At 33.6% G+C, this 18,057-nt stretch overlaps 1 protein-coding gene across 1 annotated transcript in view; it reads right to left on the reverse strand.

Annotated features, from left to right (window-relative positions):
• LOC122810508 (polypeptide N-acetylgalactosaminyltransferase 18) overlaps positions 1 to 18,057 on the reverse strand; it is a 1,713,820-nt gene that overhangs the window by 1,291,316 nt on the left and 404,447 nt on the right. Inside the window, exon 3 of the mRNA XM_044082090.1 lies at positions 8,571 to 8,737. Within this exon, the coding sequence (XP_043938025.1) occupies positions 8,571 to 8,737 (167 nt within the window). The remainder of the gene's footprint in view (positions 1 to 8,570; positions 8,738 to 18,057) is intronic.

Here is an 18,057-nt window from a genome sequence, read left to right on the forward strand (position 1 = left end):
GACACTAAGTCACATAAAAAAAGTCTGACTCAAATGTCCTTTCTAGGCCTCCCCAAAACAAGTCTTCCAATGTTCTCTAACTTCTTGTCTGAAAGATACCAATTTGTCAAACACCTTTCTTCTCTCAACTTTTCTCCTAGTTAAAACAGATGTTCCTCAAGGCTCTATTCTTGGTCCACTGCTCTTTAACATTTTTATCAATAACGTATATACCTCCTGTCAGCAAACTTGTCTTATTCAGTATGCAGCTGACTTAACTCTCATATGCTCACCTGACAGCCCAATACAACTACAATGCATGGCCTAAGATGACTACAAGTTAGTTGAACTATAGCTACATAAAAAAACAACTTTTGCTTAATCTCAAAAGGACTAAATTAATACTACGTTTTCCAAAGTCTCATGAGAATGCTAAAAGTAACTTCCACATTATCACTTTAAACAATACAGCTATTCAAGTAGTTACCTATATCAAATTGCTTGCAGTCACCACAAATGACAGCTTAAAGCTTGATCTTCACATAAAAACTGTTTAAAAACTCATCAAAAGCAAGGTCTGCTATATAAAGCAAAAAAAAAATCCTTATTCCTTCTAGTAGAATCCCCCCTAGCTTAGTTTCATCTTTTACCCTCTCTTCTCTATGGTTCACCTATTTTGACTAACATCCAGATCTCTGTTGAATCACAACTGCAGCAATGCTAAAATAAGTTAGCTAGATTTGCAGCTAACCTGCCACATAGAGCTTATCACTGCTCTGCATTACATGTTCTCAGCTGGTTAGAACTCCCACATCAACTAGCCCGTGCACAACTTCTTCTAACCCAAAAAATACACCATAACCCCTTTACCTGGCCTTCTGTCTCCTAAGTTCATCTTCACTATCTAAATCCGAAAGAGCGCAGTGGGCTAATGGAGAGGCAAACCACCAACTTAGTAAAGACTGCACGATTTATTACCATCCACGAACCAAAAACACATTAACGCTTTTATTCCACAATACGCGTTTTCGTCCACATAAACTTGGACTTCACTGCGCTCTTTTGGATTTATTTTGCGACTTGTGAGTGCATTTTTCGCAGTTTGGATTTGGATCTTCTTCACTATCTCCTAAATTGTACTCTGCTCTCTCAAGATAAAAACCTGCTTGGAATTTATAAACCAAAAAAGAAGTATGGGACAATGTCTGTGCTCAGATTGGATAGTCACACTATGGAACTCTATCCCAAATTCAATCAGAACTATATCAACTTAAGTCTTTTGTCAAAGACTTTCTCAGTAACTCATGGTTATGCCCATGCAGCTCTCCTGTATGATCTACATCAAGAAATATTTTATATTCTTATTAACCTTTCATCATATTATCTGCCTATACCCTTTCAACATATGCCATCTCCCTGTTCTTAGGATTAACTTGTATCATCTTTTTTTTTTATTAGTGCCTAGCATAGTAGACTATATTTCCAATACTTTTGTATACACTGATTGTCATATGTATTGTATTCTATGTAGTCCAGTGTAAAATTGCATCTATATAGGCATTTTAATTGCATCTATACTATTGGCTTATTTGAAGTTATTTAACTCTCTGGAGCTTTTCTCTCCAGGCCACCATTGAAAATGGGCATTTCTTAACCTGTCACACCTCCCCAGTAAACAAACGCCATTAAATAAATAAACAAATAAGACAATCACATTATATGGAAGATAAGGCAAATATTAAAAATGTGGCTTATGAGCAACCATAAATCTTACTCCTCACTAACATTCGATCTGCACTTTTATCCAAGCTAGAACAAACTTACCACAAAGTAGCCAGATTTGCCACTAACTCCCCACCTAATTCTTGTCACTGCCTTGCTCTCAATACACTTCAATGGCCAGAATTTCCCCAAAAACTACAACTGTCTCAATTTTGATTCATACACTCTATTCTATACAGGCCTACATCCTGTCACTTTTATTTAACATAAGGACCTGCCCCTGTCAGGATCCTACCTGATCCACCACACCTCCTATACCCCAGCCTCTCTGACAAAGGAATACTAGATGCAATCACATTGTTTCCCTCTTGTCTTCCTAAAGCTATGTTACTACGTCTCCTTTAAATATGTATAGACTTACTGCTTTCATTTTAAGTAGCTTCTCTAATATCTTCCTTTGTTCTATGCCTATACAAATACTGCTCTCCCTCTCTCTCTATTCTACATCTCACGTATCTAATACCACACCATCATTTCCTAAATCTCTCATCTGCAACCACATTGTATTCTTTTCATGCAAATGTACTCTACTGTAACAAGCTGTTTTTCTGTATTCATATATAATTCTAAGTAATTGGAGCTTTTCTCCTCGGGTCTCCACTGAAAATGGGCTGTTAGCTCAGTTGGACCAACCTGGTTAACAAATGTCAAATAAATAAATACTGCTCGTAAACTGAGTATCTAATGTGTTGTTATAGAAATGTATAGACACGTTCACTTTGTTTCAACTAAGTTCCGGCCTCCTTAGGAAACACTTTAAATCCAAAGCATTATCACAGTCACTCTTGGCTCTTCTCTGTAAACAGTGATTCTCAATTACTCTGATCTAACTGATGACCTCACCAAATTCCACATTTAAAGCTGTTTTCTGCACTGTGGTCTACAAGTAATTTCACAAAACTGTTACTACTTCTGTTCAGTCCCTGGGCTTTCTCTAATCCAAATTCTATATCAGTGCAACTGTACACTTATGTAGGCCTCAAATCCACTTCCTTGACCTATAGAACCTGCAGAATTGTTATTCCCAATGGATGGAAATCGACAGGTATTGCCCCTCTCCCCTATGCAATAACATCTGAAACCAGAAATTTACAGACATGTGTACAACCTCCCACCACTAATTATAATTCCGAAAGACAGGTCTATGCAAGCATATTTCCTTTCTGCAGTATCAAGGATGGCGCAGTGGTGCAGCAGTAGCATTGTTGCCTCACAGCAAGAGGTTCTCTGGTTCGATTCTCAGCTGGGGTACTTTCTGTGTGGAGTCTGCATGTCCTGCCTGCATTTGTGCAGGTTTCCAATGGGTGCTCCGGGTTCCCTCCCACGTTACAAAGACATGCATCTGGAGCATTTCTCCCCCGGCATCCACTGAAATTTGGCTATGTTTTAAGTCGGACTTTCCCGGTTAACAAATGTTAAATAAATAAAAAAAAATTAGGGAGGATGCCCTACATGGCATCGGAACAGGATTTAACAGTATTATGACAGTCTTCAAAGGCAAAGACTTCAACCACAAAAATGTGAACAAAGATCACATTAAAGGGGCCAGCCATGTCAATTTCAGATATGCCTGTGGCTCCGTTATCATTTTCTTTTTCTTTCTGACAGTTTTAGTACTGTCCCCATTGGTTAGCTCTCCTACCGCCTTTGCAGCAGATGTATTAAAGTTCCACAGAGCACGACCTATGCCAACATAGCTACCCTTCCTTCAGAAGTACCTTAAGGATCTATTCCTGGGCTCATGCTCTTTACATTATTCATTAATTCCCTTCATCTTGACCTTTCTCAAAAAGCAAATGACACTCCCTGCTGATGAGTTGCATCTCTTTTATAAGCCAGTGAAGACTCTCAGCAGATCTAATCATATTTACAGTCTGGCCTAAAGAATTTGTTTTTCATTTCACACTAACAAAAGTTCGATTCCACAAAAAACTAACTGTATTCTATTTGGTATTTCACAAGGACTTCACTAACCCACAACGCCCTCATATTATAAAAGGCAGTACTTTTCCGTTATCAGGGCAACAGGCCTAATTTACAATTTTTGGATATTACCATTGTTACCTTACAAGGGTTTTAGATAAGTAATTCAATGCCAAATCTGAACAAGTTGTGTGTTGTAAGCACTTCACCGGAAAGATGTGGATACCAAGTTTCTGGTCCTATTAACAACAAGCGAAAGGCCCCAAGGCAAAATAAAATCCATTTGAGTAAATAAAGTCTGCATGAGTACGCCTTTGTAAATTTCCACCACAGGACAGCGCCAACACTGTACTCACCAAATCCTATCGAAATCTGTATCCGTTTTCCTTTCTAAAGTGCTCTTAAAGTAAGTTCTGATGTTTTTAGGAAGTATAACAACATATGTAAAACGTAAAAGTAAATGTGCTTTTTCTGCCTATAAATTGTAACTTTCTCAAATGCCAAACTGACCTTGAATTGCAAAAATTAAAACCTACACATTTACCCAGTAGTTGCATACTGAAGTGGTCATCTCCTACACATAAACTCATTTGGTATGGTTTCGGAGTTTATTTATGGCGTAATGCGAGTGGTGCTTTTAAGATAACGGTGGAACTGCAAGTTTTTATAGTGTCGATATTTTTAAACGAGTCATTAGCTTTATACTATAGTTTCTATATTGCACATCTCATTATCTACCGAATGTGCTGAGTCTGAGGTGACTGTCATGAAATGAAAATGACTTTGTATCAGAAATCCAAAAAGCTCGTCTTTGGGCTTAGTTGGATAATAAAATTTTTTGGTTGGTGGATGCCTTGTGTCTTTTAAGCATTTGCTTTTTTATGATGCTGTAACAAAAAATATTGGCAAACTGAAGGTGTAATCGTGTGTGTAGTGTCCGGAAACGTATCTGCTACATAAACCAGGGCATTTTCAAACTTGATTTGTACATGGTGTGGAAGCACTGCAAAACTTATCGGGAGACCTTTATTACAGTGGGGATGTTAGTAGAGGAATAGGTGGTGGGTAGCATCATTCGGTAGTCTCCAACCAAATGAATAGTCGACTAAATTAAGCACTTCGCCAGAAAGATGTAGATAAGATTCCAAGTGCTCATTAGACCTGTTGCCCCGATAACTGAAAAGTACCTAAGAATCTTTGTGGACTCTGATAACCCATGTTCACTCATTTAAATAGTATAGAGTTTTAATCAATTCTCTCATCTATAATTTTACCATCATATTGACCTCAAAGTTAAAAAGTTCACTCACAAGTAAAGTCCTCTTACAAGTTACTAAACTAGTTAACCCCTAATTTAAAATCTACCATATTAAAGGTATATTGCTCCATATGTCTGAATACAACATTCTCTGTATAGCACTTGGCAGCACAGAATATACCATGACTCTTCAAACTATGTTAAATAACATTTATAGATTTACTGAGCAGTCTGTGTCCATATATAACCAGTCCACTTTACTGAAATCTGCTAGGTTCCTTTTAATTATCATACAGCATACTGACAACTTTCCTTTCCTTTTAATTGATTTATAAATTTCTGCATCTTAATCCTTGCATTCCTTTCCTACAAAATACTCATTACTTAACTGCAGTACTTCTTACTGTAAAAGGGATAGGTGCCATATCACCTAACAGTCTTTATTTTTATACATTGAAATGGTTTTCTCCAAGATGGCCCCTATATCAATAAAATATACTTTCCAATGAAATAAAAAAAACTTACCCAGTTTCCCATCATCAGGGATGCAGGACTGTCCTACTTTGTAATAGTCTTCTACTTGCAAATGCAAGCTAGGCAATGGCTGATTAGGTTTTTCAGGTTGCTCTAATTTACTACCAATACCTTTCTGCTCTTATTTTCAAAAAATATATATATTTTTGAATAGATGTTGACTGCAGATATACCATTTTATTTTTATTCAGTAAGCTCATTCTGTTACATAATACTTTCCATGTTAAAATAAAATCTGCTGTGTCATTAACCTCTTTCTGTTCACAGATGTTAAGAATATGAATATTTTGTTATATTTGTTCTGATATTTTTTTACATGGACTTCTCTGCCTTGTAACTAGGTCATGGTCAAAAATTGTTCCTTTGACCTGCCCACCTTCTTGGTTAAAAAGCAATAAATAAATCATTTGACACAGATTGTGTGATAACCATTATCTTTCTCAAATAATCTAAGGATATCAACATGTTTGGCAAAGAAATGGCCAATTATCATGAAATCAGGAATGTGCAGTGTACTTTACATTAAATCCAATAATGTTAAGGCCTAGGGGTGGGCAAGCAATGAATCATGTGAGATGGGTCTGTGTCAAATAATCAAATGGCCGCATTGTCTAACAATCTCATTGACAATAAACCCACCCCACCCCCCCGTTAATTATATATATATATATATATATATATATATATATATATATATATATATACCAACTCTGAGATCCCACTATAGTGGGGAAAAGGGCAAATTTCCTGATCCCTACTGTAATGCGATCTCAGTTCGAATGGTTTGATGGCCTGTACTGATGATGAGATTTTACATTCAATAATGTGGTTATTCAATGCTTCGACATAGACCCCATGAGATAAACAAAGCTTATATAACCACTCTATAAATCTTGTGTCAGGCCATTGCAGAGCAACATATACAGATCAGATATCTTTACAGAGACAGAGTAGAAGTCCAAAAGTACCAAGAAAAGGCTATAAATGTCATAAGGTGTCTTGATAAGGAATAATAAGTGAGACATGAGGAGTAAACTTCTGCACACTGGTAAAAAAAGATTAAAATTAGGAAATGACATGGCTGCATAAAGTTACAGAGACAATGTAATGGAATACAGTTAATGAGGAAAGAGGAAGAATTAAGAAGTGATCATAGCAGGAACAAGTTGTGAGTTAGGAGAACATGTGTGGGTTGGGCAGCTAAATGATTCTAGCTGCACAGAACAGGATTGGCCAGGTATAGGTTCATAGGTAGGTACTAGGCTATCTGCCCAAGGGCATTTATAAGCCTGGCCAAAGTGTGTCAGCTTTCACTGCCCCATTGATTAATTAACTGATCCTCTGTCAAGCAGAGCCAATGAAGTGATCCCAGGGGTGTATTATCTGTTACCCATCCACTCGTCAAGGTTTCTCTTGAAGAGTGTTAGTGAGGGGCTCTGCCTAATGTAGTATGGAATTTTGTTCCAAAGCATGGGGAGTCTCTGTGACAGGAATCTATCTATCCAGCATGTCTATTTATTGTTGTGGCGAGGTTTAGCTCACTAGAGCGCATGGCTCGTAGTGACTTAGATTTCTTTAGGTGGAGCATGTTCATCAATTCTGAGTTGGACATGGCTTTGTAAGTCAGGCAGAGATCACCTCTGAGTAAGCGATATGCCACTGAGTACAGCAGGAGTTTTTTCAGTCGGGCTGCATAGGACATATGTTTGAGGCCAGTAATCCTCTTGGTGAGGTACTTTTGTGGTCTCTCCAGCTGTTGGAAGTGTCTTGTGAGGTACATCCCAAATGGGGCATTGTATTCTGATGGGTCTGATGAGTGAAGAGTAGAGGGGCACTATAACCTCTTTATTTCTAGATGTGAACCCTTTAGTAATTAGATGGGCCACATAGAAAGATTTCCTAACTACTTTGGCAATATGATTGTCAAAGGAGAGATTATTATCTACCTGGGTCCCCAGATCTCTTATTACCTCTTCTGTATTAAGGAGGCTGCCACCTATGTGGTAATTCATGGGTGTTTTGTTTTTCCCATACGGGATGACTATGCCTTTTTTGGCATTTAGCTTGAGGCCATGACTTTGACACCAGGTGTCCTTCTCAAATTAAAATTAAAATTAGATTAAATTTAGGACATGACATGGCTGCATAAAGTTACAGAGACAATGTAATGGAATACAGTTAACGAGGAAAGAGGAAGAATTAAGAAGTGACCATAGCAGGGACAAGTTGTGAATTAGGAGAACATGTGTGGGTTGGGCAGCTAAATGATTCTAGCTGCACAGAACAGGATTGGCCAGGTAGACAGCTTTATCTACTTCTAGGGGAACCAGTATACACGGAAATGTGCATAAGTGTCCGCACTCTAAGATTTATCATGCTTATTGTATTTAATGCTTGCCAGCAGGATCAGGCAATGCATATCATTTCATTCTCAACTTTCAGTCATTTATTCTTTCCCGGTGTAATCAGCCAGTCTTCCTTGCTACTTCCTTTGTTATTAGCTTGAAATACAATTTAGTTTAGCAACACTATTGGCCTTAAAGTACATAACTACACATATAAAATAACTAACTAAATAAATACTTCAGATACTGCTGCGATGCATTTTTTATCATACTTGAAAGTACATTATACCAGTTCAAACCCTTACTTATTATAAAAAGAACGTGGACACGAATAACGGGGAATTTTAGCTCTTTCATAAGTTTTCAGAATTATAAATAGTTCCAAACGTACTCCTCAGGACTTTTATTTTAAATAATTTGTTTAATAAAATACTTGCTATAAATTATTTTGCTTATCAACGGGTTTAAAATGATCAATATTAAGATTTGTTTAACTTCTTTATTGTAGTTTTGGCATTTATTTCATAACAGTGTTATCATTAAGGCTTTTCACAATGTAATAATTATATGATAAGCAGTAGACTTCAAAGCCTAAATTAGTATACTTAGAATCTTTTTAAAATATATTTAAACAGGAAGCAGACAGAGGCTTGACCCTTGTTCATTCAGCAAGAAACATAATCATTCCTCAAAATATTGAACACACATTTGTTACAGCTGGATATCAAGAAGAGAGATTAAAGACTTACCATTGTTACTGCAATCATCCACCAGAATGATCTCTTTTAACAAGTCAGCAGGGGTTCTGTTAATTGCTGAGTGAATTGATCGAAGAATGACAGATGGGGCTTCATTGACAAATATAAACACTATGCTGAGCTGTGGAAGGTTGGCTGGATATGTGATATTTCTGCACCTGGAAAAAGATAAAGAAAAAAATTAAGAGTGCAAATTATTATATCATTCTTGGAAAAGCAATTAGCATTACAATGTGTTGAGCTCAAAGTTAAAAGGCTGGCATAAAAAGGCAAAAAAAAATCTTCCTGTTTCTTCTTTTATACAAAGGTGGTTTTATAAAAAAATGAAATGCTAGAAACGTACCTACACCATTACTTATGCATTACTGAGCACTCTAAACCCTACGCAACAGATCCTACCTGTCATTTCTTTACTATGAAATTGCTCTTAACTCAGTACCACGCGGCTTGCATGATCCTGCACATCCCGTACATGATGTACAAACTCTAGAGTTATGTGAGGGTGCAAACAATGCAAGCTAGCACATACGCTCAATTCCTATCTAGTATAATGGTACAGCACCTGTTTATCTGGAAACGATACACAATGGCATCATTACTTAGAAAAAAACACTAACATCAGTGAGCTTGCTAACTGAACTCTCCTCATAACCACCTGCAGCTTCTTTACTTCTATCAGCAGGCTATGTTCTGGTCATTTACAACTTAAATCACTCACACTGTCCTGATTTTATACTCTCAGTAATAATTTATTTATTTTTTTAAGTAAAGATGCGTCAGATATATAAAATGTGAAAGCCTGTATATAACTTGCAATTATTTTTCCAGTAACAATGCAGCAGAGGCATAACATATGCAAATATGTATAAAATCTATACCCTGGGATTCAATAATGCATACACTATGTGTACACCGTTCTGAGTGAACAGACAGCACATGCATAACTCATACCTTCTTCATTCTAATTTTAATTTTTTCTATTGATTTTTCTTGCAGCTTTAAATATCGACAGGGATTCACTGAGGTTACCACAATGTACAGACTACATGTGCACTTAGTTTAATCTCTCTGAGTGACTAGAAAGCACAAAAAATGCTGTGGGAATGTTCTTGAATACATATTGTGTATACTTGTAGACATTAATGAATCAGGCACAATATTTTTTTTTTTTTTTTTTTAGCAAAATGCATCAGTAAAGCTCTTTCACACACATAATAGCAAAGTTTGCCACCATATCTGTGATTGCAATGTTCCGCTTTCCTTTGTACATAAGGTATTTAGTTTTTAAATTTGACCCAGCATGGGAAAAAAGGGAAAAAGGGACAATACTTCTTTACCTTATGAAGAAAGGGGGCTTTGGATGAAAGAATGTACTATTTCTCAGTGCAGCCCCCCCAAAAAGGACAGCTCTCAGAAACTTCTGAAAGTTAATTGTACTATTTTTTTTCCCTAAGTTCTGATATCACCTCAGCAGTTGAAGTTTGTAACTTCTCTGGAAGAAGTCTGTGAATTGTGACTTACACGAGAGACAAACTGCTTCAAGATTCAGCAAGCTCATGTCGACAGATCTTACCTGTGAGTTCTTTGCAATTTACATGTAGCTAGATTTTCTTCAGTGAGCATAGTGTTAAAAGTAAGGAGCTGAGAGAGTCAGTAATAAGTTTAGAGCCATCTCTGTTCATGCATTTTATTTTACACTTCCGTAAGTAAATGTTTTTTTCAACTATATGCCAGTATGCTAACAAAACCATTCAATAATGTGATATTGACTACAACTTTGTTGTTTGTTTTCAGGGAGATGCTGTTCAAGTCATATCTGTCTAATTCATGATTTGTTGATGTTCAGCTTACTGAATTAATTCATCTGGCTGAAAGTATTTGCTTATGTTGGCATTTTCTCTCTGTCACAGTGATGTGTACATTGTTTACAACTTGCCTTTATTAACTGATTAATGGTTCTTGCTTTCTGAGAGAGCTGCTCTTTAGAACACTGCTATTCTGGCCATTTACGGCTGCATGCTTTGTTGGTGTGAAATAACTTTGAACTGATCCCAACTTGGCCTCTGTGTTTGTGTGACTTTCTGAAGTGGACTCAATGAATTACTGAAGTTGCATTTTTTTGTTTTAAACTGCTTACTTCAAACACCCCATCACATGTCTCCATATAATCTGTTAATTGAGGACTTTTCCTTTTTCTTGCATATGTTTTTTTCTTTACAGTTGATATACTTCAGATTTGCTTGGCCTGGTGTTTGTTCGATATGAGAGGAAGACACTTAAATTATCTAGGCTGCACATTTCATGTTTTTTTTCCCCATTGGTTAAGTGCCTCTTGACTAATATTTAAATACACAGTGGATTTCTGGCCCTTTTTTGCTGAAAATATTTCAAGCCTGCATAAACTAAAGCACTGCTGATGATCCCCTGTTGGGTGAAGAAAATAAACCCATATTTTTTGTCTGTGACTGACAAAGGTACTGTCTGTTTTACATACCCCATTTCGTTTTCAGTTTTAAGAAATTTGTTTGGCCTGGTGATTTTTGTTCTGTGTAAGAGGTAGACACAAATTATCTGGGCTGCGCATTTCACGTTTTTTTTTTTTTTTTTTTTTTTTGAAAAAAAATTTTATTAAAATTTGAATAAAGAAATATATTACATAAAGTATTCCATTTTTAATAATATTAAAAAACACAATCATTCTATATCTAACTAACAACATAACTATTTACAAATGATGTTCACATAAATGTCAAACTAAATTATTGGTTTGTTCATATGCAATCAATAATTTTCTAGCAAGTTTAGTAAATTTTCCCCCATATTAATTCTAGACATATTTCTATTAGTTCTTGACTTAATGGTCAAAAGTTCCAGACTGCAAACCTCAGTAAGAAGATTTTTAAATTCTTGAAACGTAGGGGAAGTTTCCGATTTCCAATTAATTGGTATAATTTTCCTTGCTACTGCTAAGATAGTCCATATTAATGTATATTTGGATTTTTTAACACGTTGATGTATTGGAGTGTTAAATATAATTAAAGATTTAGAAATCAAGAAGTTATCTGTAAATAAACCTTGAAGAAAACTATATCTTCCCAGTATTTTTTAGAAGACTGCAGTCATAGAACATATGAGACCAGTCAGCTTTCAATACTTCTTTGCATCTCCAACAATCATTGATGTTTTTATTAATTTTATTTAGAATGTGAGGTGTTATAAATGACCTATGCATATATTTCCAGGTGTAGAACTTCCACTTTAGGGAAGATGTAGTGTAGTAGGCTGATTCTAGTATATTTTGTTTGTCTTGATCTTTAGGAGCATAGTTAATAATTATATTGAAATATTCCCAATATTTATCAGTGTGAAAATTTGTATCATTTCTAAGTATTTTGTTTATGTGTGCTAATTTGTTTTTGTCAGTGTTTATATTTTGAATAAGCGTAGTCATAAATAAAATTATTTTAGGTAATGGATATATTAAATATAGGGGAATTGGATCCAAATTATTTATAATATATTGTCTACATTCCTGTATGTAAAGCCATGAGTTAGAGTCGAAGTCATATTCAAATTGTAGTTCCTCAACAAACTTTATCCTATCTTTGTCTATTAATTGACACCAATAAACAAGATGTTTCTCTTTGAATAATAGCATTTTTGCATTATCTGTCGTGGTTAATATTCCTTGAGTAAAAGCAATTGGAAAAAGAAGGAAAATCCATGTTTTGTAATTAGTGTATTTAAAAATAAAATTCCTAAATGTTTTAAGGATGAGTAGCAAATAATTTGATTTATTTAACTTATATGAATGTACTGTAAAGATATCTTTTAAAACCCACAAAATAGGATTATTTAACATTAGGGTTTTTTGAATGTTTAGTTTGTTAGAAGAGTCCCATGCTAACGAGATTAAATATTGTTTCCATTTAGAAGAATATGTGTTATCAATTAGAAAAGAGACTATGTTAATGATCGAGGATAGTGAATATAGTTCCAAGTTAGGAAATCTTATACCACCATTTGTCCAGTCATTTATATGATGTTGCAAAGCTATTCTGGATTTATTAGGATACCATAAAAATTTCAATAACAAAGAATTAAATCTTTTAATTATCATTTTAGAGGGAATTAATGAAAGTGATTGAATAATGTAAAGCATTTTAGGAAGAATAATCATTTTTATAATAGAAAGCCTTTCATCCATGGAAAAGACTAAATTATTCCATTTTTTTTATAGAATCTTGAATTTTACTTAAACAATTATTAAAATTTAATTGAATGATATATTTTATGTTATTGGTAATCATAATTCCTAAATATGTTATCTGATTATTTTGAGGTATAAGTTTTTTATACTTTTGTTGAATTGTGCTTTGTTTTAGATTAATAGGGATAATCTGGGTTTTATTGTTATTAAAACTTAAACCTGATATTTTTTGGAATTTATTAATATTTTAAATATGGCAGGAATAGATCTGTACTTTTTTCATACTGTTATCAGAATATCATCAGCAAATAATTGAATTTGAGATGAAGTATCTAAATTTAACCTACAACCTTCAATGCTTTCATCATCTCTTACCAAATTGGCCCATGGTTCCATGATCAATGTAAATAAAAGGGGGGGGGTAAAGGGCATCCCTGTTTAGTCCCTCTTGTAATAGGAATGTTTTCTGACATGACAGTGCCAATTTTGATATATGCCTGACTCCCTATATATAAGTTTGTTATAAGATTTATAAACTTATCTGAGAAATTCAACTCGTCTAGCAAAATAAATAAATAGTCCCAATTAACTGAATCAAAGGCACAATTTATATCTAAACCTATTAAAGTTAAAGTTTTATTAGAGGTTTTTGCTGAATCTATCAAAGTAATTGTTGTTCTTATATTGTCATAAGTAGTTCTATTTACAATAAAACCTGTTTGATCATCATTTACTAGTGATGGCAAAACACTTTTTAATCTCTCAGCGTATATGGACAAAAACATCTTATAATCTATGTTTAATAAAGAAATTGGTCTGTATGAAGAACACTTAGTAGGATCTCTGTTTGATTTGATTATTGGTGAGATAAAGGTATATTTCCAAGAAGGGGGTATGAATGTGATGCTTTGGGAAATATTAAATACTTTATGCAGAATATTTAAAGCAGATTTTAGGTAATAATGTATATAATTCTGGGATAATGCCATCATTCCCGGGGGCTTTGTGTAATTTAAGTTTTGTTATCTGGTTTTGTATATCTTGTAAAGAAATGGGTTTATCTATATTATTAGTTTGATTTCTTGATAATCTATATTTAGTATACTTTGTTATAAATGTCTTAATCAAATATTTTGAATCCGTTATCTGGGAGTTCTGATTTATCTTATGAAAGAATTCTTTGAATTCCAGTAAAATATTGTGTATATTAGACACAAGTTCCTTCTTTTTTGGGGAATAGATCTCCTTAATATGATTAAATTTATTGTCTTTTCATTTTATTTGCTAAGATATTTAAAGATCTAGGGTTCGTTGAGAAGGTTATAAATATAACTTTCTCTATTCTGATTTTTGTTTTATGGTTTTAGATCTCCAGGAATTTTGTATTTAGTTTACTTATTTCTTTCTCTTTGTTTTGTCTATCAGTAATACTATCTAAATTAAGTTTTAGCTTGTCTAATTTACCTTGTAGATCTAATCATTCTTTGTCCCAGGATTTCCTTTTATTATTATACCACGAGAGAATTTTCCCATATAAGAAGGCTTTTAAGGCATCCCAAATATAAACTTCTGAAATATTATTAGTATTATTTAATGTGATAAAGTCTTGTATCTCTAAGAGTAAAAATTCTTTAAATTCTTTCAAATTAGTAATATATGCTGGTATTCTTTTAATCATAACAGTGTGATTTGTTTTGATTAGTAGTTCAAAAGTTTTTGAGTTGTGATCAGACAAGGGACATGAAATAACCTTTACTTTAATTAAATCATCTGTTAATTCTTTTGATATTAGAATTTTATCTATTCTGGAGTTTGTTTTATGTCTATGGGAATATTGAGGGAATGGAAGTGAATCTACATCTGCAAAGTTATTTATATCTTTTAAAATAAATGATTGCATAAAGTCCAACAGTAATTTAGCTGAAGTTGAAATTTTTCTTTTTGCTGAGGAGTTAGTATCTACATCACTTAATATACAATTAAAATCACCTGCTATAATTAAATTACCTTTAGCAAGACTATTTTATTTAAATGCAATTTGACAGTGTTTGAACCAATACCTGGAATCCAATATATGTTTATTAAAGTATATATTTTTTATTTAGTTCTATTGTGACTGAGCAAAACATACCTTTGTTATCTTTGTATGTTTCTAGTATTGTAGGCATGGGGAGTGTTTTATTTCATAAAATAGCTACTCCTCTTGTCTTTTCACTATGTTCTGAACTTGTTAAGATTGAATAATATATGGTATTTAACTTATCAATATCTGTGGATATTAGATGTTTTTCTTGTAAAAAGACAAGATGTGATTTATGTATTTTAATATATTTGAGCAAACTTCCTCTCTTGCAAGGATTATTTAGACCATTAATATTTATTGAAATACCCTTTAAAAGAAAAATTTCTATTGTGTGTTATAAATATATACAAGGTAAATCATTTGTATTCCTCTCTGGTAAGCACTAATGCTAGAAAACATACTTATCAAATCATAGACATATTGAAGAGTTTCAAAATATGTTGCTATTGTGAACGTCATAAAAAAATAACATAACATTGTAACAAAACATTAATATAACAAGTCTACCAAAACCCTTCCTGGAGTTATATACTCCTAATTCGAGTAGCATATACCACTCAAATTATCCTCCTAACAAATAGCAACAATAACTCAGCTACTGTCAAAAAGTGTTATTTTCTGTAAGAAAGGAAAAAAAACTGTACATATTCTTCACTGTTTCCTTCCCTCTATCCCCCTTTCCCTTTTAAACTATTCATTAAATTAATTACAACAGACAGGAAACATAATTAAAACTATTCATAAACTGTTTAACAATCACAGAATTACAGATAGGGTTGTTATAAAACATATGCTAGCATTTCTTTTTCTTATATGACATTTAGTAATTTTGTATATGTGAAGTTTATATGAAGTACATTAACAATCAATGAATGTTTCATAGTATGTATTTATGTTATTTAGTATGCTTTAGCACTGTATATAAAGTTATGTGATATATTGTAGTTTTTATATTAACTATACTTACAAATGCAGGTAGGGGGTTACAAAATGAAGATTATTGTGTATTAATATGTTTTATGTATGTGTTTATATGTATGAAAGTGTTTAAACTGTTTATTTGTGTTTATATACTTATTTGCGGTGAAACCGCGGTTCGACATTCTAAAAAAAGACAGTGTAACTATCCTATAAGGTTAAAGTTCATAAAAAATGTGTCGCACAGTCAAGAATGATGACATCAGGATGTTTCTTCTTCCTATAATGAACGGAGCTTCTCGAGCTGGATTTCAAAGCTGTTCTGAGTAAAGCGGGAACAAATAATGCCTGAATTCTTTTTTTTTAAGTCTCTTGAGTCCGCGTGGAACAACTGTCAAAACTGGTATGTGGGAAAAAAAAAAAAAAAAAAAAAAGGAAAGTGCACAAGTCTCTCAGGGGTTATCACCAAGATGTTAAAATGTAGATGCATCATTTAATGACTATTCGTGTATTGTATGTTCAATCGCTAAAGTAATAATTATTAAACAGAAACAGTCCCATTAATCTTGCATAGATATTAGTAATACATTAGGTTCAGATTGCTTTCTACATACATCCTAGCCCTGAAAGCTTAACACTGTTCGCAATTACATTAACGTCCACAATCAGATCTCTCTATTTCACACAAAATCATACGAACAGCTTTCATTTCCCCTTCTTTCATTTAAACCAGATGAACATTTTCAATAGTATTCTTATTAAATTTTTAAACACATTCAAAATACATAACCATATTTATGCTAACAGGACATGAACACACATATATATTTAGTAAAGTAAAAAAAGGGAGAAGAGAATGTTACACTTATATGTGATTGCAACTGTGAAATTACTTTAAAGTCTTATGTTTAGATTTAAAGTTTCATATTAATGGTGCAAATCTTTATTTCTTTAGCTTCTTTTTTTTGACTGACTTCCAGTTGTCATTTTCAGCTAACCTTTTAAGACTTGCACTTGCCCATTCCATATCTTTTAGCTTTTCAATGATTTTGTTAGAGTTAACAAAATTAAGGGCTGTATCTAAATTATCAAAAGGTTTGATACCATCCTGTAGAAAAATTTTTAATCTGGCTGGGAATAAAAGATGAGTTTTTATTTGTGCCTTTTTAAGTTCTTTGATTAAAGGTAGGAAAAGTTTTCTTTTTGCTATTACTGTTGAAGAGTAATCATTATCGAAACGAGTGATGTTGTCATTTAATTTAATCGGAGCTTTTGCCCAGGCTGTTTTTAGCACCGGTTCTTTGTCATATGAAGATAAGAATTTTACAATTACAGATTTAGGAGAGTTATTCCTACTTGTTTTAGATGAAGCAAAAGATCTGTGCACCCTTTCAATACCATATGACAAGGCTTCTGGTAGGTCTAGTACTTTTTGGATCCACGTTGTCAGGAACTTTGACATATTGTTTCCCTCTATGTTTTCTGGTAAGCCAAATATTCTAATGTTGTTCCTTCGAGACCGGTTTTCTAAATCATCCACTTTGGATTGTAGGTATGTATTTTGCTTTATTAGAAAGTCTATGTTAGTCTCATCTTTATGTACTCTACTGTCAATGTCATTTAGTGCCAATTCAATACCTGAGATTTTTGTAACTGCAGATCTTCATTTATCTTTTCCATCTGTTTAGTGCAGTCTTGTTTAAAGATATCAATCTTTAAATACCATTTTATCTATTTTGTTAGATAGTTCTTGTACAGTAATGAGTAAAGAGTGTAAGTCCTTCTTTAGAGAAGATTCTTGATGTACTGCTTTTGATGTAGCCATTCTGTTGTCAGTGAAGATAGATAAAGTATCCAAAGTATTCCTGACAGGAAAAAATCAATATTTCTTCAGAATTTTTATATGTAGTCGTAGAACTAGATGAGAGGAATTTATTACTGAAGACTGTAAGTTCCTCCAATAAGATTTACTATAAAAATACTGTCATATAAATTCTAAACTGACAGAGCTGGACAATTGCTGCTATTCAGAGCCCATCTTGGCCACGCCCCCCTTCACATGTTTTTTGATTAATTGTTTCTTGAGTGATACTTAAATACACAGTGAATGCCTGGCTCTTTGTCTTTTGCTGAAACGATTTCAAGCCTGCATAAACTAAAGCACCGCTGGTGATTCCCTGCTGGGGGAGAAAAGTAAACCTATATATTTTTGTCTGTTACTGATAGAGCTGCTTTCTGTTTTACCTACTCCATTTTATTTTCTGTTT

The sequence above is a fragment of the Protopterus annectens genome, chromosome 9.part0 (genome assembly GCF_019279795.1).
Source record: "Protopterus annectens isolate FY-2018-M chromosome 9.part0, PAN1.0, whole genome shotgun sequence".
Taxonomy (NCBI): Eukaryota; Metazoa; Chordata; order Ceratodontiformes; family Protopteridae; genus Protopterus; species Protopterus annectens.